Source organism: Solanum tuberosum, unplaced genomic scaffold (assembly GCF_000226075.1).
Source record: "Solanum tuberosum cultivar DM 1-3 516 R44 unplaced genomic scaffold, SolTub_3.0 scf00453, whole genome shotgun sequence".
Lineage (NCBI taxonomy): Eukaryota > Viridiplantae > Streptophyta > Magnoliopsida > Solanales > Solanaceae > Solanum > Solanum tuberosum.
Genome location: NW_006239393.1, coordinates 274,145 through 300,195, shown reverse-complemented (window position 1 = coordinate 300,195; position 26,051 = coordinate 274,145). Strand labels below are relative to the sequence as shown.

Below are 26,051 nucleotides of genomic sequence, written 5' to 3'. Positions count from 1 at the left end.
CTCTGTAGTTTATGTCACAGTATCCATAATTGTATCAGCAATGATTTCAGTGTCGGGTGGCGCAGGTGGATGTAAATTTTCTTGGCAATAGTTCATATTTTGGTTATGATAGAATTTGGGTTTTTCTAGTGAGAAGTTAGACCTACTCTCTCTAAAGTATTACGGATTATGTGCTTGGATTATGATTAATAGTCAATAATATTTGAAGAGTTTAGGATATAAATTATTTCTTCAACACTCACAAGATGTATATTTGATGTATTTGATATAATAGTTATATTTACAACTTGACAGTTTTAGTGATGATTAGTTTTTTAAACTGCTAATACGATGATTAGGCTATAAGCCTTCGTAATTTTTTTTTAATGTAATTTCATGAAGTAGTGTCACTTGAAATATTGTGACTTTTCATGAAAAGAAGTATTTGTTGTAAGATAAATTTTGCATAGACATGACCTTTCATACATAGATGAATTGGTGTGCTGGTCTATAAATAGTGAATCTTCTAATGATGATAAAATTCATATAAGTTGGATTTGAAACATGTATGAAGGTGTCATAAGTTTTGTATCAAAACAGGCTTGAATTCCATAGTGGAATTATAAGAATATATTTAACATATAAATGCTTGAAAAGAAATGGAATGGTTGAGAAAATATGATTTTGAAATGTTATGGCCACTACTGATGCAACAATTCTAAGTTATTGAGATAATGATGATATCTATGATATGCCTAAGTAAAAGATTTGTTTATGATTTATATAAATCTTGTAAATCTAGTTTCAAAAGATGCAGTGTAATAAGTGTGTGAATGAATAAGGCTAAAATCCTTAAAATAAACATAAGTGATGGGAACCCAACTTTGAGTTAGTATACACTTTGACAATACAAGTTCAGCGGGTAATAACAAGTTACTTTGTGTTGCTAAAGCACGAGTTTTCTTTTTAGAGCATTGATTCAAGTGTACTGCATACTGTTATGTGAGAAATTGAGGAGTTGTTAAATGCTTAAAATAACAGGGGCATAGTGACAAACTCCATAGTGCAGACTGTTACACGGAGGTTGAGTTAATTATTAATAAAATTAGTAAATGTGGGACATAGTAGTTAATTTCACCTATATGTATATTGAAGTGGTGTCGCTTCAAGCAAGATCTAAAGGGTTGATTTTGTAAATATTCATGAAATCAAGATGAGCACATGGTCATAATCGTGTTAAAGCAAATACAAGGGTTTCTAAGCTATAAATAATATTGTGTGATATTTTTGATTTTGGGAGTTGTGGTCAAATCTTTTAAGATACCAATTATTTCGTCAGAACTTTAAAGTACTTGCACTAATAGAAAGTTCAAATCTATTATAAGATACTCTTTGTATGCATGATATTATGAGAAACATTATAAACTAGTGGAGGGATTGTTGGATATTTTGTAATATATAGAGGTCTTAAATTGAACAGGCATATTTTTTTGTGAAAGAACATGACTGTTATGAAAAGTTATTTGTTCAGAACATGATTTTTATGAAAAGTCATATGTTCATGAAAGAACATGACTCTTATGAAGAGTCATCTCTTAAGTACTATAAATATAAAGACTCTCTAGAAGTAGCCTAAGAAAAATCTGCATGTATAAACAAAGGGCTTTGTTGTATCCTTGAAGAGAATTGTTTGTATTTACCCCAATATGAACATGGGCAATATCTCTTTCAAGAAAGTGATTACACACCTCAAAACCATCGTCTTCTTACTTTTTCTTTTTGATGAATTTTTGGACCAGGGGTCCATTTATTTCATCTGAAAAATCCTTACATCATATGACAAAATAAGCCCAAATAAGCAAGAGAAAGATGGCCCAAAATAGGAAGTAAAAGACTAAGAGTAGGATTTCCTAAAAGAGTTCTCCTCTATTCCACCACCTCCATATTTCTTGTTCCTTTTTCTTTGTTTTTTATTCTTCTCCACCTCTGGGTCATCAATATTCTGCATCCATGGATAGTGAGGTGATATAACAGCTCACAAAGGTATTCACTTTATTTTCTGTGCTTCTCCCAGCTAGTTTCCCTGTTAACTTTCCCCTTCTTGTAGATGTGCATCCCGGTGGAGGTGTTTGGAAATCTCGCATAACTTTTTGTTGGGATTGAACCATGACGCTCCTTCTAAAGGCTTTGAGGATATCGGCCTGCTGAATCGAGTATGTGCTCCATTGACCTGGTTTGAGATCCCCCCTCCCTCCCTTGTGCTGATCTTTTTTTGTAAGTTGAAGTAGCGCTAACGTAGCTAGATCGTCTCTTAGAAGACAGAACCTGTAAATATTGTAGCTGAATGGTTCTGGTTTGTAGATATTCTCGCTTATCATGATGGATTGATTCTCTTTGCTTTAATTCTCAATGATGGAATGTGTTGTTTTTTTATGTTGAGAATTCTTCTTCCAATGCTTGGTAGATCATAGAAGTTATTTACTTGTATTTGGTCTGCTTGATTTAGGGCCATGTTTGCCAGATAATCTGCTAATTGATTAGCTTCCCGAAATATGTGCTTTACCTGAACTTGCTTCCTTGCTATGCTTTGCTGTATATTCTCTATATTTTCAGCATGTAACCAAGGAATCCTCCATTGTTTAACCAACACATTTGTAAGTACTAATGAGTATGTCTCCAGAATTATCTTTTGAAAGTTTTGTGTTTCGCAATATTGCATTGCTTTTAACACACCCATAATTTCAGCTTCCATATTGGTGGCTTCCCCTATCTTCTGTGCCTCCGCATATATTAAATCTCCCCTGCTATTTCGTATGATAAATCCATAAGAGCTCTGTCCAGGATTTTCTTTACATGCACCATCTGTATTGGATTTCACCCATTCCTGATCTGGTTTCTCCCAATAAACTATTCTATAATATAGTGTAGGTTTATATGCACTAGAGTGGTGAGCATCTCCCTCTAATTCTGAATCCTTCCTCTTATCCACGGATACTTCACTCTAATGAACCATTGAACAATTTGTAGACATTGCCCTAATAACCTCGCATATGTAACATTTTTTCCATGCCTTCTAGCATTTCTCCTTTTCCACAGCTCCTAAATAATAATTGTTGGTATGGCTTTAAAAAATTGTTTAACCTTGTACTGTCCTGGCCAATCCCACCAGATAGTAATCAATTGTTGTAATTGAACTCCTTCAATGCTAATACCTGCACATGAAGCAAAATGCTTCCATAGCTTTTGGGCTATGGGAGCTGTTAGAAATAAGTGTTGCATTGTTTCCTCCTTCCCCTCATTGCAGCAGTAGCATTTCAATACCACATGTACCCTCATCCTTTTAAGAACATCATCCGTGGGGATTCTCTGTCTCCATATTCTCCAGAAAAAGAAAGAGATTTTAAATGGTAATCCCCCAATCCAGATATTATTCATCCATTCAAATTCTTCCATTTTCTGTCTTGTTACATGAAATGATGATCTCACAGTAAATTCTCCATGTAAATTACCCATCCACCAGGCCTTATCTTGAGTACCCACACTCAATTTAGGACCGATACTATCCACAATGCATTCTACCATATCTTGAGACAATAATTGTTGTAGTCTTGCTATGTCCCATTGCCCATTCTGAATCAACTCTTTGGCCTCCACTTCTTCCTCTACTCCTTGTGGTTCTATATAATAAAGAGCACCTTGTTTTGTCCTATTGTCCATCCAGAAACTAGCATTCCCTTCCTTCTGCTGCCACCAAATTTCATGCTCCACATCTTCCCTGACCCGTATCATTTTTCTCCATACCTGAGATGCACCTCTGTTATGCGCCATTATGGGATGGTGTTTTTTACAATACTTGTTCCACATAAATGTGCTCCATAAAGATGTCTGAGTTCTAAACATCCACCACAATTTAGCAAAGAGAGCATTAGATATATCAAAGAGCGATTTGAAACCCATCCCCCCTTCCCTCTTTGGATAGCACATATCAATCCATGTAACCCAATGTTTACCTTTCACCTCTGTATAATTCTCCCAAAAGAATTTAGCAAAGAGCTGGTGAATTTGTTCTATAACCCGTTTTGGTGGAGACATAGTTGATAGCATGTAAATAGGTATGGACTGTAGTACATGATTTATCAAAATGTATTTTCCACCAAAGGATAAGAATCTGTTTTGCCAAGAGAAGATTCTGGCAACAACCTTCTTGATTAACCCTTCAATTTTTATTTTATTTTTCTTACTATTTTTTTCTAACACCTTGAAATAAGGCTTGAAGTTGAAGAAGCCTAGCTTCTTCTTTGAGAGAACTCAGAACATGCAAATTTGATTTGTTTGAGGGTTGAGCGTGAATAGGGAGATTATTAGGATATGAGATAGAATTTTTTTATTTTATTTTTATTTTTTTAAAAGGTATTTTAGTATACCTATATTAACCAGTGATTTTCTCGGGTACCAGCCTTGAACCCTTGACGTAGTGGTCACAAGAAAACTCCTTAATAACCAATCAACCCGTGTGACAAAGCAGGCTGAAAATATGAGATAGAATTAGGGAAGTTAATTGAGGGTAAAAGTTCAAGAATAGTACTCTTCTGGAAACGTAAGAGGACCATAAAAATAAAAAATGACCTTTCAATGAATTTCGTCGACCAAATCGGTGATCTGGAGATTTCCTCACCGAAATAGTTGGCGAGTCGCCCAATTGGAATTTAGATCGCCCAAATAGACCGAGACTTAAGATTTTCGAGACATTTAGGCAAGCTAATTCGGCGATTCACCAATTGAGCATGTGACCTTGCCGAATTTCTCAGTCCGGGTATATTCCAGTAAAACAATCATAACCTTTTTCTCCAAACGCGTAATAATGCAAACTTGGTGTCATTGGAAAGAAAACTCATAGAGCTTTAATTTGATAGATCATATGCCCCCTAATTCATCATGTGTTAAGAGATATGATCGCTTGAAGTTGACCTAAGTAGAATATTATATCAAAACTCGATCGGTAAGGAAGCTTTCAACTCAAATTTGTGCTAGGGTATTTTAGTGACCTTGATTCATATCCAAATTCATTCCCACACTAAAGGAATGAACTCATTGCCTAAGAACAATTTAAGAATCACCTGCTACGATCTTATATGCAAATGAAGAATGACTCGGGTCTTACTTAGAAATTTCGGGGTGTTACACTAAACTTACATATACCCAATATGCCACATCACATAGCAAGTAGTCTCAAATTCTTGTAGAAGTATGATATTTTTAATAAAAATCGATAGAAGTGTTGAAGACATCCTTAAACTTGAAGAAAATTACAGGTGTATTTCACTAATGTTGCAAGATCAGAGGTGTATTTAAGTTCACTTAGTCAAGTAAAATTGTGTTTTTAAGGTTGTCAATAGTTTAAACATGAAACAAATAATTCACGCTAAGTTCTGAAGCGTTTGCAATACTTCTCTTAATTTTAAATAGTACAAGAACAAATTTGATAATTATTTTCCTTTTTTATCCTTTTCAGTTGCTAATTATCAAGAAGTTCAGTATCGATAGTAAATTTGATCGCTCCATGTTTATTTAATATTCTATGTTTATCTAATCGAGAATTGGAGAAGATATTATGATAAAGTTAAATCTTTTTTTTCTCTATAGGAAATTAGAAGGGCTTCATCAAATAAATAAGCATATATTAATTAGGTACGCCGAAATGAAGGAGAATATATGCAGCAGCAATTCTTCAAGGGTATAGGGGTGGGTTTGGCTTGAACATAGGCTCAAACAAAATTTGAAGGGTCCTAGCTACGGCATGCGTTCAATACAAAATCTGAAAAGCTGCAGGGATGACAAAAAGAGGGCGCTTTCCAGTGTTGCACTGAAAAAAAGGACCTAAGAGACTATCGAGAGAATCTGGATAGGCATGATCGAAAGAGGGGGTGATCACACTCATCATAACCTTTCCTGAAAGTAGACGACAAGTTTGAAATCTTAACGCCAACATAATCATTGAAATAGTATCTTCTTTTTCGCCACATCGCATCAAGGTGACATGATATGTTGACTAATCCTTAATTATTTAAAGATTTTGAGCCAGTTTGTGTATTCTTTGTAAGTTAATTTAGATTTTCTAAGTACGTGTAAATATATTTCTTGAGAAGTTTCTTTTCGGACAGTGTTAAATTCAAATTTAATGTTTGCTCCTGAATTGCTCAATTTTAAAAATAAAATATTAGACAGTCATTTAGCATTCATAATAAATTACATAATTTTAAATCGTGATCAAACATTTCTCAAAAAAACTTGTCATTTTTCTCAAAAAAAATATTTAAATTGTGATTTGAATAGTTCATAAATCGTAAAAGAAATAAAAACATGATATTTTACTAAGGAGATGTCTCAAAAAGTTATACAACCAAACAGTGACGGATGTCATATTTTCACTAAATAAGGGTTCGTAAAATAAAAATAGTGTGCATGATGTTTGAACTTGGAACCTTAAGTTAAAGTTTGAACCTCCTAAGCCACTAACTCAACCTTTAAATTTGTGTTCAAGCGATTCAAAATCTGAATATATACATTAAAAAATATCTCATATATAATATATAATTTTTTTATTGAGAAGGTTCAAGTGAACACCCTGACAATCCCTTAGATCCGCCTTTACAATTGGAGAAATCTTTACATTCTACATTGAGCCTTGAAATTTGAGGATCACCATATAAAGTGTTTCCCTCTTAGATTGATCCTACCTAACAAAAATTTAAATTAATCAGATCTATTAGTTAAAAGATTAGAAAATAATAGTTGCCCAATCCAATAAAGTGGAAACTCACTCATAGGTGAACACTCAAGTATGAATGCAATTTGAAGCATATTTTAAATTAATTAATGGATATACATGGAAAAAAACCTAACAAAAGTGGACCCACTTGGTTCACAAAGAAACTTTCTTCAATTTTTATCATCTTATTTTCTTCAAGTGTTTTCCTAGTCAAAGCCGGCAATTTTCTATCAACCTTCCTACCCTATTTAAAAAGTCAAATTTACAAATATTTTTTAAAAAAATAAAACAAGAAGATATGGCAGTAACATAGAAATCACTTGGTTTGTACTATATGTTTAGTTGTTAAGTTTGACTCATACTAGGTTTTGACCAATATAAATAAAATCCGTTCCTTTTTAATAAATTCAGAATTTAATAAAAATATATTCATTCATAACTTATAATAAAATCGATTATATATAATACTTCCTCCGTTCATTTTTACTCGTTACTTATTCCTAAATATATTTTCATTTTTTTTAGTCACTTTTAACAAATCAAGAAAAGACAATTATTCTTTTCATATATTACCCTTAATATTAAATACTATTCTCCAAATCATTTTTGATGATCTAATACTAAACATCAATTGATACCTATGTCAATAATTATTTAATTAATGAGTATGTCAAGTTAAATAGGGACAAATAAAAATGAACCGACGGGTTACTATTAATCTTTCAACAACCACCATTTTAGTCTTTTTCCTAGCAATTGCTTCTCACGTATTTTGTATACCAACCTTCATTTGTTCCTCTCTATTTATACTCACCACATGATATCTCATCTACCACAACCAAAACAAAAAGTTTTGTAAGTTCACAACATTTTTTTATATATATACACAAATAAACTCTAACCATTTTCTCTTCACTAAAATTTCTTCATTACAAATATAACCATTTCTTGATCCAATGGCACCATCAATTGCACAAAATGGACATATTAATGGAGAAGTAGAAGAAGTGGCTATGGATTTGTGCAAGAAATCAAATTATGATCCATTAAATTGGGAAATGGCTGCTGATTCTTTAAGAGGGAGTCATTTGGATGAAGTGAAAAAGATGGTGGATGAATTTAGAAAGCCAATTGTGAAACTTGGGGGTGAAACTTTGACAGTTGCACAAGTTGCATCCATTGCAAATGTTGATAACAAAAGTAATGGGGTCAAAGTGGAACTTTCTGAAAGTGCAAGGGCTGGTGTGAAAGCTAGTAGTGATTGGGTGATGGATAGTATGAGTAAAGGTACAGATAGTTATGGTGTTACTACTGGATTTGGTGCAACATCTCATAGAAGAACAAAAAATGGTGGTGCTCTTCAAAAAGAACTTATTAGGTAAACAAACTACTTTTTTCGTTATATACACCGACAACATAAAGAATTTTATATTTTTTGTTATATATAGCTTATCGACTACCTTGAGTACTCAATCTCGGGCCATAGACATCATATGCTCCATTAGAAAAGTTATTTTTTTTTTTTTTATGATGACACACATTTTTATGTTTCTTGTTTTCTAGCTATAGCATTCTGAACCATTGTTGATTATAAATTTAGCTAAGTAACAAATTTGATTAATTGCATTATCTAAACTTAAAAACAATATATAGTTGGTACTCCAATGACAGCTGCAAGATTTTCAGTAAACGAGTTCGTTATTTATTATTGGGATATGCCATCGAACTTTGAGAAAAAGGCTCATCTATGTCTTCTGTTTAAAGTTTAGCTCATTTATGCAATTTCTGTTTAAGAAAAGCCTCATCCATGCCATTATTTGTTAACTAAAAAAAGTTTCGATGCCATATTTGAGCCAAATAAAATTTTACTTTGTATGTATAGAGTCATATTACGCGTAGATGTTTCGGATGAATTCAGTTAAAAATGTGATCTTGATGAATATGATATTTTTGCAGGTTCTTGAATGCTGGAGTTTTTGGTAATGGAACAGAAACATCTCACACATTGCCACATTCAGCAACAAGGGCAGCTATGCTTGTTAGGATCAACACTTTGCTTCAAGGCTACTCTGGCATTAGATTTGAAATCTTGGAAGCAATTACTAAGTTGATCAACAGCAACATCACCCCGTGTTTGCCCCTCCGTGGTACGATCACCGCCTCGGGTGATCTTGTACCTTTGTCCTACATTGCTGGTTTGCTCACTGGCAGGCCTAACTCCAAGGTTGTTGGGCCCAATGGTGAGAAACTTAATGCTGAGGAAGCTTTCCGCGTGGCTGGTGTTACTGGTGGATTTTTCGAGTTGCAGCCTAAGGAAGGACTTGCACTTGTGAATGGCACAGCAGTTGGTTCTGCTATGGCATCAATAGTCCTGTTTGAGTCCAACATTCTTGCTGTTATGTCTGAAGTTTTATCAGCGATTTTCGCTGAAGTGATGAACGGAAAGCCCGAATTCACTGACTATTTGACACACAAGTTGAAGCATCACCCTGGTCAGATTGAGGCTGCTGCTATTATGGAACACATTTTGGATGGAAGCTCTTATGTGAAGGCAGCTCAGAAGCTCCATGAAATGGATCCTCTTCAAAAACCAAAGCAAGATCGTTATGCTCTCCGAACATCTCCACAATGGCTTGGCCCTCAAATTGAAGTCATCCGTGCTGCAACTAAGATGATCGAGAGGGAGATTAACTCAGTGAACGACAATCCATTGATCGACGTTTCAAGAAACAAGGCCTTACATGGTGGCAACTTCCAAGGCACCCCTATTGGTGTCTCCATGGATAATACACGATTAGCCCTTGCATCAATTGGTAAATTGATGTTTGCCCAATTCTCAGAGCTTGTCAACGACTATTACAACAACGGGTTGCCATCTAATCTGACAGCAGGAAGGAATCCAAGCTTGGACTATGGTTTCAAGGGAGCTGAAATCGCGATGGCTTCTTACTGCTCGGAACTTCAATTCTTGGCAAATCCAGTGACTAACCATGTCCAAAGTGCTGAGCAACACAACCAAGATGTGAATTCCTTGGGCTTAATCTCAGCCAGGAAAACAGTTGAGGCTGTTGATATCTTGAAGCTAATGTCATCAACCTATCTCGTGGCGCTTTGCCAAGCTATAGACTTACGGCATTTGGAGGAGAACTTGAAGAGTGCTGTCAAGAACACAGTTAGCCAAGTAGCTAAGAGAACTTTGACAATGGGTGCTAATGGGGAACTTCATCCAGCAAGATTCTGTGAGAAGGAATTGCTTCGAGTCGTGGATAGGGAATACTTGTTTGCCTATGCAGATGACCCCTGCAGCTCCAACTACCCTTTGATGCAGAAGCTGAGACAAGTCCTTGTTGATCAAGCAATGAAGAATGGTGAAAGTGAGAAGAATGTCAACAGCTCAATCTTCCAAAAGATTGGAGCTTTCGAGGACGAATTAATCGCTGTGTTGCCTAAAGAAGTTGAGAGTGTAAGAGCTGTTGTTGAAAGTGGCAACCCTTCAATTCCTAACAGGATCACAGAATGCAGATCATATCCATTGTACAGGTTGGTGAGACAAGAACTTGGAACAGAATTGTTGACAGGTGAAAAAGTTCGATCACCCGGTGAGGAGATTGACAAGGTGTTTACAGCAATGTGTAATGGACAGATTATTGATCCATTGTTGGAGTGTCTCAAGAGCTGGAATGGTGCTCCTCTGCCAATCTGCTAAATGTGTTATTTTTTCAAATTCTTTTTTTACCTTATGGTGAATTACTAGAATCATAATAACGTTATGAACTTATATAATTTTTTTATTTTCTTTTTGACTGTATGTAATATTGGCTCAACTAAGGTGCCCAAGATGAGAATCAGAATATGTAGTTAACATACTTTTAGTTCTACATGTGCTTAGTTTACATAGTTAGAGGAAGTTGCCTAGTTAAATGAGTACCGTATCGGATCACTTGTAAAATTTAGTTTTGTTATTGAAATCAAAGTTCAATTTGTGTTCTTTCCTTCTCTGTAATCTGTATTTTCTTCTTGTGAAACTGGTGTTTGATGTTATACTGGTCTTGGTCCAAGCTCTTATCTGAATATTATAAGTAACTTTTTTTTTTTACTTCTTGTTTCTATCACCAATTATTTTAATTAAGTCTTCTTTTGAAGGATTCAAGTGATCTTTTAAATTAGCTTTGAGAACATGATGACATGCTTTCTTCTTTACAGAATATGTCTTGAGTTTAACAGCATTTTGATTATATCATCCATCTCATCATGAGCACGCTATCGCCTGTCCAAACCGTTCTCATCATAATGACTTCCTGCACTTTCATTTTGGGCATCTTTGCAGGCATTTTATGCAGGAGGATAGCAAATCAAAGAGGTAAACTATGCTTCTAATTTCCGCGGACAAATAATCTTTTTGGAAGTTGTTTTATCCTTTCTTTTCTTCTTAGGAACATTTTATTACAAGAAAAAATATTAGCCAAATATGAAAAACTTAATTTTTCTCCTAGGAAAAGTAAATTCCAATCAAGGTTCTTGATGTTGATGTTGACCTGCTTTTTTGAAGACTCGTTTGAAAAATCGATGTTGAAACTTTTATTCAAATACCACTTCATTTCATGAAGCTTTACATCGTAATGGAGAAGATTCATGGATGAATTTCAGAAGAAATTAAGGTTGGAAGTTGCAAGATCATGCAGTTTTAACTTTACCTAAGTTGCAACATACGTTCTGGATTAATTCTCCACATGACATTTCAGGACTTGTTATCATGACATCCGTCTCCCGTAATTGATCAAATATATATTTATATGTGTGAATGTAACTTAACTGTTTTTTCAGGAGCTAGAAGAAATAGAATAGAAGACCTCGTTCCGGATGGTAGGTTTCATAATTCAGGCGATACATCCACAGACAGCTTGCGGAATGAGCAAGCATTTTCACAAAACTCATCAGAAGTAGTATTACCTCTTATTGATTTTGCTAAATTGGCAACTGCCGCTGATAACTTCAGTGAAACAAATAAGATTGGAGCAGGGGGATTTGGACCTGTTTACAAGGTACGTTACACCAGATTGCAACTCATTTACATAAATATTTTGATGTTTTTGATCATGTGAAAACTTATGCAATGACGACGGATATCATACAGGGAAAACTCAAAGATGGGAAAGTAATAGCTGTCAAAAGATTATCTAGTCACTCTGGGCAAGAATGAGGTCTTGCTCATTTCCAAACTACAACACAGGAATCTTGTCAGGATATTGGCCTATTGCGTTCATGGGGAAGAGAAGTTACTAGTTTATGAATACATGGCTAATGGAAGTTTAGACACTTTGTTATTTGGTAATGGTTTCATCCATAGCTTCTGCGTGATTAATATTTGTTTTGTCATATCCTCCCTTTATTACAGTCTTGGATGATCTTTCATGTTCATATTATATCGTGGGAATGGAAATGGTGCCATGTTTAATAAACACACATTTCTCATGACACTATCAGATTCAAAAAAGAGCCATCAGCTACCTTGGCCTAAACGTTTCAACATGATTGAAGGCATTGCTAGAGGGCTTCTTTACCTTCACCGTGATTCTTGTTTAAGGGTTATTCACCGAGATTTGAAGGCCAGCAATGTTCTCTTAGATGATGATATGAATCCGAAAATCTCAGATTTTGGCTTAGCCAGAACCTTTCAAGTGACTCAAGAGCTAAACACTCGGAGAATTGTCGGAACATAGTAAACATTTCCTCTATTTCTGCATTCAGACATTAAAAAAGTTACTCAAATACTGACTTATATATTTGTTGCAGTGGTTATATGTCACCTGAATACGCGATGGGAGGACTATTCTCTGAGAAATCTGATATCTACAGCTTTGGTGTTTTGCTGCTAGAGATTGTCAATGGCACGAGAAACAGCAGATTTTATGACCATGAAAGGCATCTCAACCTTCTCAGTTATGTAAGTGCAACGAATTCAGAATTCAATGTTATCAACATATTTACCGGTCATTTTGCAACACTTTTTTCGGCATGGAAGCTATGGACGGAAAGCAAAGGACTAGACTTAATGGATAAATCAATTTTCGACTCATGTTCATCTGCAACAGTGTTGAAATGCATAAATATTGGTCTGCTTTGTGTCCAGGACCATGCTGCTGATAGGCCATCAATGTCATCTATTGTTCTAATGCTAAGTAGTCATGAGATGGATCTGCCTCAACCAAACCAACCTAAATTTGTATTTCAAACATGGTTAAATTCTGATGTCCAGTCACAAAACAGCATACAACAATCCTTTAATGATCTTACTATATCTTCAACAGAAGGGCGATAACCGATTAAAAAAATATACTTATGAGTATTATGTAATTGTGATTCAATATGTTGGCAGTACCATTTTAATATGTGTAAACACCTTGTCTAAGCTGTTCTATCAATCTGATATTAGTTCTTTTTTCTATTTTCATTTCACTAGTCTTTGTCAGTAGGTTGCAGAGATGAAAAAATGCAGTTGAGCACATTTACTATGAAATGTAAACACACAAAGAAGTCAAAGAGGGTTCAACATTTGTCGGTAGGTTGCAGAGATGAAAAAATGCAGTTGAGCACATTTACTATGAAATGTAAACACACAAAGAAGTCAAAGAGGGTTCAACATTTGTCGGTAGGTTGCAGAGATGAAAAAATGCAGTTGAGCACATTTACTATGAAATGTAAACACACAAAGAAGTCAAAGAGGGTTCAACATTTGTCGGTAGGTTGCAGAGAGGAAAAAACAAGAATGCTAAGCACCATATTCTCTGAACAATAAGCTACTGCTCAGTGGCCTTAGCATGCTTCTTTTTCTTAATAGAACAATTGTTTATTCAATTTCAATGAAATATTTGACTAGATCATATATTTATCCATGTGTCTATGTATTTGTTAGTAGATGATTTAGTGTATAGAGTATAATTTATACATGAAAGATTAAGTATCGATACATACGTATAAAGTTAATGTATGGAAATTAGACAAAGCCGTAGTATGATTATAATACAAGCTTAAATATAATTTATCTTGATTATGAGAATGATATAATTCTGACTTCTTATGCTAATATATTTTGTGTGTATCGAAAAAATCAAGTAGAGATAATTGTTTATGTTCAAAATATTTATGGAGAAGCTTCTCTAAATCATCAAATGCACTTATATTCTTAATCTGGATATAATTGTTATGCTTAATTCAATTTGTTTATTATCTTGACTTATCAAAGGGTGAGACTATAATCCTTGTCTCGGCCTTGAAATTGATGATATTCCATTATCCTGCTTAGGGGTGTACATAGGTCGATTTGGTTTGGTTTTTCATTAAAAAAATCTAAACCAATTATGTCGGTTTATTAAATCTAAAAACCAAATCAAACCACATAAAGTCGGTTTTTTCGATTTCGGCTTTAGTCGGTTCTTTCGGTTTTTTTCGATTTTTTACAACTATACAGTATTTGAAAAAGAGATCAAATATTTTTTCACTTACCTGTGTGATAAGCTAAACTTTAAAAAAATGTTAAATGAATAGAAATTTTCGAAAAGACAGTAAAATTCACATGAGTATAGAATATATTTTTTGAAATATCAACGTTCATTATGTTAAATTAATAAGATTAAAGGCTAGAGGCAAACTGAATACAAAACAAAATATTTACAAAGTAAATTGTTAACTTTGAATTTGAAAAACTATAACAATATAATTGTAACTTCGGATCTTAATACAAAATAAAATATTTACAATTTTTACAAGCCCAAAATTTGAAATAAAATATATAAACATTGAAAATTATAAAGTAACTAAAAATATATTAACAAAGTAGATTATAAATAAATTTTTTTATCTATAAATAAAATAAAATTTTATATATATATAAAATTAAGAGTTCGGTTTGACTTTTTTTCTTTTAATACCAAACTAAATCAAGAGTGATCGATTTTTTTTTCCAACCGCCAAACCAACCAAACCAAACCACAAATCGATTTTTTTTCCGATTTGATTTGATTCGTCGATTCAGTTTGACTTTACGATTTAGCTTGTACACCCCTAATCGCGCTTATGAGTTTTCATATGAAAATCTTACGAGTAAATTTTGTATCAATCACATAGTATAAGTTAAGCGTAAGTATATAAGATTAAATTGTCACAAATTTAATTTAATTGATTGGTATTTGTAAACTTAACATGGAAATTAAGCAAAGAACCTGAGGGAAAAATGAGGTGAGAATGCCTCACAAGTCTCCAATTAAAAAAAAGGGACTTCTCATATATTTTAGTAAAATTTTAGGTATTTTGAGGTAAAAAATATGGGATAAAAGTATAAAAGTTAAAAGGTTGGGGCTGTTGAGAAAAGATTTTTTAATTTCATTAATATTAATTATATATTTGTCACTTCTACCTAATATTTAAAACTTGGAGGACTCCTACCTAATTAACAAACTACTTTGTCACTTTTAATACACTATCCCTTTGCTATAATCATATGGTAGAGGTTGAGGTTTCTTCACCTGATCTCAACGGCAAAGCCTCTTCTCCTCACCACAGAATAACAATGGTTTCAATTCTCAATTTCCTTTGATTTTTCATCTTTCTTTTTGCCTTATATTACATTACCTTATTTTGTTGATTTACAGTCGATTTTCGATTCCTTTGTTTTTCCCGAAGTGCAGCATCCACTTATTATTCATCAAAGCTTTCATGATCATTTGGTTCTCTTTCAGTTTCTCGCTTCGCCCTTCTCTCTATGTGTTTTTTGTGTTAAATAACTGTTCAATGCAGTAGAAATTTACTAGAATTAATGAAGAAGCTAATATTCATTGCAGCATGGGAGCATTTCCTTTTTAGTCGGTCTAAAAAATAATGTCACTTTTCTATAATTTAAAATAGCTCTACTTTAAAATTTCTCTTTTATCTCTAATGATGAAATGATGTATAGTCACACAAATGTCAAAGGCTTGTACCAAGTCAAATGGTGCATACATAAATTGGGACGAAGTGAGTAGGCAACTGCTAAACTGTTTGGACGAGGAAAAACAGAATTGCTTAAAAATGTTACTGCACCAATTGGTACTTAAGAACCTAGTGTAATCCTTAAAGTGGGGTCTGGCGAGGGTAAGGTGTGGGCAACCTAACCCCTATCTTTATGGGGTAGAGAGGTTGTTTCAATCAACCGTCGGCAACCCTCCTTTATCCGGGCTTGGGACCGGCAATGTGAGCGAGCTCACACAGGCGGAGTTGTAGTGAACAAGCCACATGATATTTATATCACATTTAAAAGATGATGTAGGAAAATGGAACAATCTAATCTGGGTACTGTATATTTAGCCATTGGTGCCTGAAAGTATGATAGTACAAGTTTTCTGTCGTGGAGTTATTGACTTGTCAAAGTACTTGTGGGCTTCTGAAGAGACTGAGGATATCTACCATGTAAAAATGATAACTTTGTCTTTAAAGTAAGGACACTATATACCAAAGTGCAAGTTTGAGCTCTGCTTAGCAGTTTTGTATTGGACTATCAGCATATTTCACTCCATTACATGGTTTAATAGCATATCATTCACAAAATAAATCCACAATTTATTAAGGAAATTGGCAGTATGAATAGACTGACATTGGGGAGTGGCTGAATCTTCACGAATTAGCAGTATGAAGAAGCCTAACAATTAGGAGTGTATGCATAATACTGCAGCCGGCCTGCAAACATGTTTTCAGCTGATGCTGTAGTTGGGAGCATCATAACATAGATTGGTCACATTTTCTAAATGTGGTAAAATGTTCATTTGATGTACATTCAAAAGAGTTCATATTTTTTGGATTCTTGCTTTGGTGTCATCTTCATGATTTGACTCGTTCGTAACATTGTTGGACTTGTGGAGTTTTAGCATACATGTTTTCATGTTCTTTTTTTTTTAAAGGTGGATGGGTATTATAGGTAACTGAATTCATCCATTCTTTAATTTTAAGGCGCCTAGTGAAGGAGAAGTTGCAATGGGAAAGAGGAAGGATCAATGTATTAGTGAACCTGAAGGGAGTGGAAAAAAGAAGAAAAGCAAGTAGCCACTCCTCGTCCTACTTGCTCTTTGGTGCACTTCAGATGACATGTTTATTTGAGTAAATACCTTATCTTTGCAACTTGTTTATCTAATTTCTACTGCTTTTGGACTACCATGTTCTGCTTACACTGAGAATAACATTTTCAGCCGTGACTTTATTAAAGAGCATAGTACACCAGTTAGTTACACTCGTCCTACTTGCTCTTGAGTGCACTTCCTGAATCTTCAGGGTGAAAGCTGTAAGAATCTATTTTTATGTATGAGAGATGCCTTAGTGTACACCAGTTAGTTACACTCAAGCATGTTAGTAAGAGCACATCACTTTTCAGGCCACAAAAGCAGCATCAGATGCATTGGAAGCGGATGGGTCCTGAGGAGAAGGTACAGTACACTACTCGTGCCCATGATGTGTGGGATAAGTACCTTAGCAGGCTCAACTTGATTGATTTTCAGTTAACGCTTCCACTTCTCTATATGTGAATTTGTCATCTGCTTCAGGTATGTTCTCTGTAACATCTGTTGATAAGATTACCATGCTTAAGATCATGATATGCATTAAGTTTATGTGATAGCATGAACACCTGTGCTTAAAGCTTATGTTATGTATTCCGTTAGTTAATTCCGATCCATTGATGACATTCGTTCCTTTGTCATTAACTCTGATCATGTCCGTGATATTCTTAGGTGGTTTTGGAGTTGTTTGGTGTGACTCTGATATGATGCTAAAAGTTCTAAAAACACGTTGCCAATCAATCTATTTATACATTGCACCAAAAAAAAAAGTCATAATAAAATCCTAACTTGTTCATCAAATTATAAATAGAAAGCTTAAACATATATATAACAAAAGATAAAAAAAAAAATGAAACTTTTTCTTAATGATGAAATAAAACAAAAATCAAAATTTATCGGAAGACAACTTGCGAAATTTTCATATTTAAACCTTAAGATAGAGAGTACTTCAAATTTAATCTTACCTAACATAAATTTAAATGAGTCAAATTAGTAAATTAAATAATTATAAAAATAATATTTGACCAATCTAATAAAGTGGAAACTCACTCTTAGGTGAACACTAAGTATGAATGCAATTTGAAGCATATTTTAAATTAATTAATGGATATATATGGGACTAAACCTAACAAAAGTGCACCCACTTGGTTCACAAAGAAACTTTATTCTATTTTCTCACTTTATTTTCTTCCAGTGTCTTTCCTATTCAAAGCCATCATTTCTATCAACCTTCCTACCCTATTTTAAAAATCAAATTTACAGATATTTTTTTTAAAAAAAAAAAACAAGAAGATATGGCAGTAACATAGAAATCACTTGCTTTGTACTATATATTTAGTTGTTAAGTTTGACTCATACTGGGTTTTGACCAATTAATATTGACCAATATAAATAAAATCCATTTCTTTTAGATAAATTTAAAGTTTGATAAAAATATATTCGTTCATAACTTATAATAAAATTGATTATACATAATACTTCTTTCATTCACTTTTACTTGTCACTTATTTCTAAAATAAAATATTCTTTTTTATTTTTACTTAACATCAATTAATACCTATAACACTATTTTTTTTAATAGATATGTCAAGTCAAATAATAGCAAGTAAAAATGAACGGAGGAGTACGTACTATTAATCTTCAACAACCACCATTTTAGTTTTTTCCTAGCAACCCCCTCCATATTTTGTTTACCAACCATCATTTGTTCCTCTCTATTTATACTCACCACATGATATCTCATCTACCACAACCAAAACAAAAAGTTTTGTAAGTTCACAACATTTTTTTTTATATATATACAAATAAACTCTAACCATTTTCTCTTCACTAAAATTTATTCATTACAAATCTAACCATTTTCTTGATCAATGGCACCATCAATTGCACAAAATGAACATATTAATGGAGAAGTAAAAGACGTGGCTATGGATTTGTGCAAGAAATCAAATTATGATCCATTAAATTGGGAAATGGCTGCTGATTCTTTAAGAGGGAGTCATTTGGATGAAGTGAAAAAGATGGTGGATGAATTTAGAAAGCCAATTGTGAAACTTGGGGGTGAAACTTTGACTGTTGCACAAGTTGCATCCATTGCAAATGTTGATAACAAAAGTAATGGGGTCAAAGTGGAACTTTCTGAAAGTGCAAGGGCTGGTGTGAAAGCTAGTAGTGATTGGGTGATGGATAGTATGAGTAAAGGTACAGATAGTTATGGTGTTACTACAGGATTTGGTGCAACATCTCATAGAAGAACAAAAAATGGCGGTGCTCTTCAAAAAGAACTTATTAGGTAAACAAACTACTTTTTTCGTTATATACACTGACAACGTAAAGAATTTTATATTTTTTGATAATGACACACATTTTTATGTTTCTTGTTTTCTAGCTATAGCATTCTGAACCATTGTTGATTGTAAATTTAGCTAAATAACAAATTTGATTAATTGCATTATCTAAACTAAAAAACAATATATAGCTGGTACTCCAAAGTCCAATGACAGCTGCAAGATTTTCAGTAAACAAGTTCGTTATTTATTATTGGGATATGCCATCGAACTTTGAGAAAAAGGCTCATCTATGTCATCCGTTTAAAGTTTAGCTCATTTATGCTATTTCCGTTTAAGAAAAGCCTCATCCATGCCATTATTTGTTAACTAAAAAAAGTTTCGATGGCACATTTGAGCCTTTGCCCTTTATTATTTATACATGAAATAAAATTTTACTTTGTATGTATAGTGTGATATTACGCTTAGATGTTTCGGATGAATTCAGTTAAAAATGTGATCTTGATGAATTATGATATTTTTTTGTAGGTTCTTGAATGCTGGAGTTTTTGGCAATGGAACAGAATCATCTCACACATTGCCACATTCAGCAACAAGGGCAGCTATGCTTGTTAGGATCAACACTCTGCTTCAAGGCTACTCTGGCATTAGATTTGAAATTTTGGAAGCAATCACTAAGTTGATCAATAGCAACATTACCCCGTGTTTGCCCCTCCGTGGAACGGTCACTGCCTCAGGTGATCTTGTCCCTCTGTCCTACATTGCTGGTTTGCTCACTGGCAGGCCTAATTCCAAGGCTGTTGGACCCAACCGTGAGAAACTTAATGCTGAGGAAGCTTTCCGCGTGGCTGGTGTTACTGGTGGATTTTTCGAGTTGCAGCCTAAGGAAGGACTTGCACTTGTGAATGGTACAGCAGTTGGTTCTGGTATGGCATCAATTGTCCTGTATGACTCCAACATTCTTGCTGTTATGTCTGAAGTTTTATCAGCGATTTTCGCTGAAGTGATGAACGGAAAGCCCGAATTCACTGACTATTTGACACACAAGTTGAAGCATCACCCTGGTCAGATTGAGGCTGCTGCTATTATGGAACACATTTTGGATGGCAGCTCTTATGTCAAGGCAGCTCAGAAGCTCCATGAAATGGATCCTCTTCAAAAACCAAAGCAAGATCGCTATGCTCTCCGAACATCTCCACAATGGCTTGGCCCTCAGATTGAAGTCATTCGTGCTGCAACAAAGATGATCGAGAGGGAGATCAACTCAGTCAACGACAATCCATTGATCGATGTTTCAAGAAACAAGGCCTTACATGGTGGAAATTTCCAAGGCACCCCTATTGGTGTCTCCATGGATAATACACGATTAGCCCTTGCATCAATTGGTAAATTGATGTTTGCCCAATTCTCAGAGCTTGTCAACGACTATTACAACAACGGGTTGCCATCTAATCTGACAGCAGGAAGGAATCCAAGCTTGGACTATGGTTTCAAGGGAGCTGAAATCGCGATGGCTTCTTACTGCTCGGAACTTCAATTCTTGGCAAATCCAGTGACTAACCATGTCCAAAGTGCTGAGCAACACAACCAAGATGTGAATTCCTTGGGCTTAATCTCAGCCAGGAAAACAGCTGAGGCTGTTGATATCTTGAAGCTAATGTCATCAACCTATCTCGTGGCGCTTTGCCAAGCTATAGACTTACGGCATTTGGAGGAGAACTTGAAGAGTGCTGTCAAGAACACAGTTAGCCAAGTAGCTAAGAGAACTTTGACAGTGGGTGCTAATGGTGAACTTCATCCAGCAAGATTCTGCGAAAAGGAATTGCTTCGAGTCGTGGACAGGGAATACTTGTTTGCCTATGCAGATGACCCCTGCAGCTCCAATTACCCTTTGATGCAGAAGCTGAGACAAGTCCTTGTTGATCAAGCAATGAAGAATGGTGAAAGTGAGAAGCATTTCAACAGCTCAATCTTCCAAAAGATTGGAGCTTTCGAGGATGAATTAATTGCTGTGTTGCCTAAAGAAGTTGAGAGTGTAAGAGCTGTTGTTGAAAGTGGCAACCCTTCAATTCCTAACAGGATCACAGAATGCAGATCATATCCATTGTACAGGTTGGTGAGACAAGAACTTGGAACAGAAGTGTTGACAGGTGAAAAAATTCGATCGCCCGGTGAGGAGATTGATAAGGTATTCACAGCATTTTGCAATGGACAAATCATTGATCCATTGTTGGAATGTCTCAAGAGCTGGAATGGTGCTCCTCTTCCAATCTGCTAAATGTTTGCCAGATAAAGGACCAGTTGTTAATGCTTGTCTAGTGCTATTTTTCAGATTCTTTTTTTACTCTTATGGTGAATTACTATCATATTTCTTTTTGACTGTATGTAATATTGGCTCAAAGAAGCTGTTGGAAGATTTCCAAATTCTATGTTCAATCAATTTCTATAACATGATAGATCATATCTTCATATTTCTTAGTACTTCATAACATTCCTAGTTTCTCCACATGACATTTCAGGACTTGTTCAAATATATATTTGGATATATTTATATGTATGTGTAATAAATATATGTGAATGTAACTTTACAATATTTCAGGAACTAGAAGAAATAGAATAGAAGACCCCGTGCCGTCTGGTAGGTTTCATAATTCAGGTGATACATCGACAGACAACTTGTGGAATGAGCAAGCATTGTCACAAACTTGATCAGATCGGCAATTATCACTGATAACTAAGATTGGAGCAGGGGGATTCGGCCCTGTTAACAAGGTATGTAACAACGGATTGCAACTTATTTACAGAAATATATTGGTGTTTTTGATACAACATAGGACGGATATCAACTCGAAGATGAACAAGTGATAGCTGTCAAAAGATTATCTGGTAATGTTCTCTTAGATGATGATATGAAGGTCATCAGAAGTAGTAGTAATGTTCTCTTAGATGATGATATGTTATCTAGTAATTTAAGGGTCATTCACCGAGATCTGAAGGCCAGCAATGTTCTCTTAGATGAATCCGAAAATCTCAGATTTCAGCTTAGCTAGAACCTTTCAAGTGACTCAAGAGCTAAACACTCGGAGAATTGTCAGAACATAGTAAACATTTCCTCTATTTCTGCATTCAGACAGTAAAATCTGATGTCTACAGCTTTCGTGTTTTGCTGCTAGAGATTGTCAATGGCACGAGAAACAGCAGATTTTATGACCGTGAAAGGCATCTCAACCTTCTCAGCTATGTAAGTGCAACAAATTCAGTATTCAATGTTATCAACATATTTACCGGTCATTTTGCAACACTTTTTAAGGCATGGAATGCAAAGGACTAGACTTAATGGATAAATCGACTTTCGACCCATGTTCATCTGCAACAGTGTTGAAATGCATAAATAGTAGCCTTCTTTGTGTCCAGGACCATGCTGCTGATAGGCCATCAATGTCATCTATTGTTCTAATGCTAAGTAGTCATGACATAGATTTGCCTAAACCTGATGTCCTTGTTGAATACTGATGTCCAGTCACAAAACAGCATACCACAATCCATTAATGATCTTACTATATCTTCGACATAAGGGCGATAACCGATTGAAAAAGAATACTTATAAGTATTATGTAATTGTGTTTCAAGATGCTGTCAGTACCATTTTAATAATCTGATACGTAGGACGCATGTGTCTATTTGTTCAACATTATACAAGTTAAACATACATTCTGGATTTTTTCTTTTACATGACTGATTTTCATTGTAAAGACTTTTAAATTGCTTTCTTATATTATAGTTTGTCCTACCGATGTCTTCTCATGCTTCTCACATGTTTATCCAATAAATTAGGAAATAGAGTCAAAGACCTCATTGCGATGGACCTGACTAATATGGATTCGTGCCACATAAGGCTCATTTAAGGAAGACAACCTAAAATCTTAACCAGTGGAAGGTTCAACTATATTTTCTGCATTGGCATATTGTTTGATGAACATAATTTAGTCCTTATCCTCCCATACCCATTAACAATATAATTTGTTTATATTAGAAATATGAATCAAACAACAACGTTAACATATCCGGTGTAATTCCTCCTGATAAATGGAGTCTGAAGAGGATAGTGCGTATTAGATGGCAGACCTTACCTCTACAAGGTAGAGAGGTTATTGATTGTCAGTGGCAGGAGAAACACCATGAAAAGCATTTAGCCCCACCCCCATCTTTTTCTTTGTTAACTTTCTTAATATTCATATGTCAGAATCGAAACAAGGTTCTATGACTTCTAAAGGCATTTGGATTTCAATATATGCATCAATTTAGTTTTTATTTTTCATGCATAATAGTTAATTTCACAAGATAATTTTTTTTATTACACTATATATTTATCTTTAGATTAAAGTATTATATATGTCACTAAAGTAGCATCAAATTTGTAAAAAATTTTAATCTTAATTTATGAGTTTGTTATTTCATTTTTATTGTATTGCTTTGATTTTTGTTTTATAACATACAGAAAGTCTAATAATATATGTGTCATTTCAAATTTATCAATGGAAATAATTTTTTAAGTACTTTGGGATAAATGTGCAATACATGTTTCAAGAGACTAGTATATCTATATATACCGGAGGCTAAGCAAGGAATTTTGCAAAATGTGTTCAAAATTTTAGTATATATCTCTAGTAACTGTGTTTTTTACTAATAAAAATCCTACAAGTAGATTTTGTATCAATCACATGAAGTAAGTTAAGCGTAAGTAGGGGTGTTCACGGGTTGGTTTTGGTCGATTATTGGTCAAAATCAAAACCTAACCAACTTAATCGGTTTTAAAATTATCAAAACCAAACCAAACCAAATATAATATACATTTTATCGGTTTTGGTTGTTTTTCGGTTTTTGGGTTTTGGTTTTGGTTCGGTTATTCAGTTATTAACCATACATAAAAATAAAAGAAACAATTCTTTCAAAACGTGAAAAAAGTGACAACAATCCATTCAAACGAAAAATTAGTTAGAATGACTGGCATTACAGAACTTTGGATCATTGAATTTACTGAATAAAACTTCAAAATTTGCTATTTTGTCATAGAAGGAAGAGACAATGACAGTTTCAGTCCCATAATGAATTTCCATAGACACTCATATGCATGAAACCACTAAGAAAAATGCTCTCACCTTGGACATTCTTTCTTTCATAAGTAAATTATAAATAAATTTTGATGAAACATATATAAAATCTTTAAAATCGTTTATGAATATAATATATTATGTATGTATAATAATAAAATTTATGTATATAACTTGTTGGTTCGGTTCGGTTATTTCTTCGATTTTTTTCTAAACAAAATACATAATCAAACCAATGACTATCGGTTCTTAACAATCTAAAACCAAACCAAACCAAAACCCAAATTAAAATCGGTTCATTTAATCGATTTGGTTTGGTTTTTCGGTTTGGATCGATTTTTATCCAAACCATGAACACCCCTAAGCGTAAGTATATAAAATTAAATCGCTCAATGAATTAAATTGTTAGAAATTTAATTTAATTGATTTGTATTTGTAATCTTAATATGAGGAGTTCAAAAAGATTTAATAAAAGATTTCAAAATTAAACCGAGGAGTACAATTATAATTTTTTAATGAAATAATCTGTAATTTATTATGATACAATTAATTCATTGATTTCACAAATTAATACAACAATGGAAAGCCTCACTAATTAAATTTACTATCCCTATAGTTGTATAATCACATAGTAGGGGTTGAAGGAGGAGGAAAAAAAAAGAATGATTAATGATACTGCAGTGTTTTAAAAACGAGGGTGTGAGGCGGGGAGTTTTATTTAGCATAGGGCGAGGTGTAAGCCTCGAAATATAAGGCGTAAGCCTTGTGTGTCATGCCCCGAGCCTACACCCCGGACGTGACCGACACTCGAGAACCATTGTTGGTTCCCAAGCGAACCCTTGGTTTGGCTCAATACTCAGCGGAAGACTTACTCATAAATATAAGAACTCAAAAGTAACTCAACTCATAACAAAACGCTTTTACTCAAGTCTCAAGATGATTAACTTAGAACATTTAAAATATTCAAACTGGCCACAAGGGGTAACTCAAATCTTAAACATTAACAAAATGAATTAAATGGAAAAGACTCATCAACTACTACTGTCTATGAAGCCTCTAATACTATGAAGGATGTCGGGACAAGACCACAATCATCCTAACAAAACTGAAATAGTAGAAATAAATGAGGGATCCTCCGGAAGCAAGGAGGCTCACCAAACAACTCCAGCAAGTGGTATTAACGAAGCGCTTGTTGATGACCATGATCTCATGTATCTGCATCATTAAACGATGCAGGCCAAATGACATCAGTATATTGAATGTATGAGCATGTAAGGGACGAACACTATACATAACATAAGAGCTTGAACTTGGAAAGAAGGAAACATACTCACCTCAACTCTACTCAACTCATGGATACTCAACTCAATACAGTATAAAAACAACAATAAAGATGCAGTTTATATAAATCATTTAAAACAATAGATAACAACTCAATGTATTTAAAATACAATAATAACACTTATTTGGGAGATTCTCTGACCGACATCCAGTACTATGAACTATGTGATGATACAACGTCTCCCCCACGCTGTCAGAACTGTCATATACCTTGCCGGAGTATAAGACATCCTCAACTAAGTGGATCCACCAAGCTATGCTTAAAAAGCGATAAGGAATCATCTAAAAGTATGACCCTTTCTACCCACTTTGGCTACATGCATGGTTTATGAGGATTTTGAGTTGTTAGAAGTCGTCCCCATATCGGTGCTCAATATTACTCCCAATAATATAACTCAGCTTGTCACGCCCCGAGCCTACACCCTGGGCGTGGCTGGCACTCGAGAACTATTGCTGGCCCCAAGCGAACCCTTGGCCTGGCTTA

At 34.4% G+C, this 26,051-nt stretch overlaps 2 protein-coding genes, 2 long non-coding RNA genes and 1 pseudogene across 5 annotated transcripts; all 5 read left to right on the top strand.

Moving 5' to 3' along the window:
• Window positions 1–1,744: 1,744 nt before the first annotated feature.
• LOC102584816 (uncharacterized) lies at window positions 1,745–6,111 on the top strand. Its single transcript, XR_368644.2, has 3 exons — window positions 1,745–2,022; window positions 2,087–2,192; window positions 5,623–6,111. It is a non-coding gene; the product is annotated as an uncharacterized lncRNA (long non-coding RNA).
• A 1,489-nt stretch (window positions 6,112–7,600) lies between these two features.
• On the top strand, window positions 7,601–10,614 carry LOC102585026 (phenylalanine ammonia-lyase). Its single transcript, XM_006363959.2, has 2 exons — window positions 7,601–8,126; window positions 8,705–10,614. Exons 1-2 carry the CDS (start codon window positions 7,705–7,707, stop codon window positions 10,452–10,454), a joined length of 2,172 nt encoding a protein of 723 aa, XP_006364021.1. The 5' UTR covers window positions 7,601–7,704; the 3' UTR covers window positions 10,455–10,614.
• A 424-nt stretch (window positions 10,615–11,038) lies between these two features.
• Window positions 11,039–13,637, top strand: LOC107058251 (G-type lectin S-receptor-like serine/threonine-protein kinase At1g11330; annotated as a pseudogene).
• Window positions 13,638–15,230: 1,593 nt separating this feature from the next.
• On the top strand, window positions 15,231–17,579 carry LOC107058254 (uncharacterized). Of its 2 annotated transcripts, XR_001471901.1 has the most exons (4): window positions 15,231–15,317; window positions 16,727–16,873; window positions 16,963–17,045; window positions 17,145–17,579. It is a non-coding gene; the product is annotated as an uncharacterized lncRNA (long non-coding RNA). The 2 variants fall into 2 exon arrangements; XR_001471902.1 differs by lacking the exon at window positions 16,963–17,045.
• Window positions 17,580–18,426: 847 nt separating this feature from the next.
• Window positions 18,427–21,479, top strand: LOC102585357 (phenylalanine ammonia-lyase-like). The gene is made up of 2 exons (XM_006363960.2): window positions 18,427–19,120; window positions 19,644–21,479. Exons 1-2 carry the CDS (start codon window positions 18,699–18,701, stop codon window positions 21,391–21,393), a joined length of 2,172 nt encoding a protein of 723 aa, XP_006364022.1. The 5' UTR covers window positions 18,427–18,698; the 3' UTR covers window positions 21,394–21,479.
• The last annotated feature ends 4,572 nt before the right edge of the window (window positions 21,480–26,051 follow it).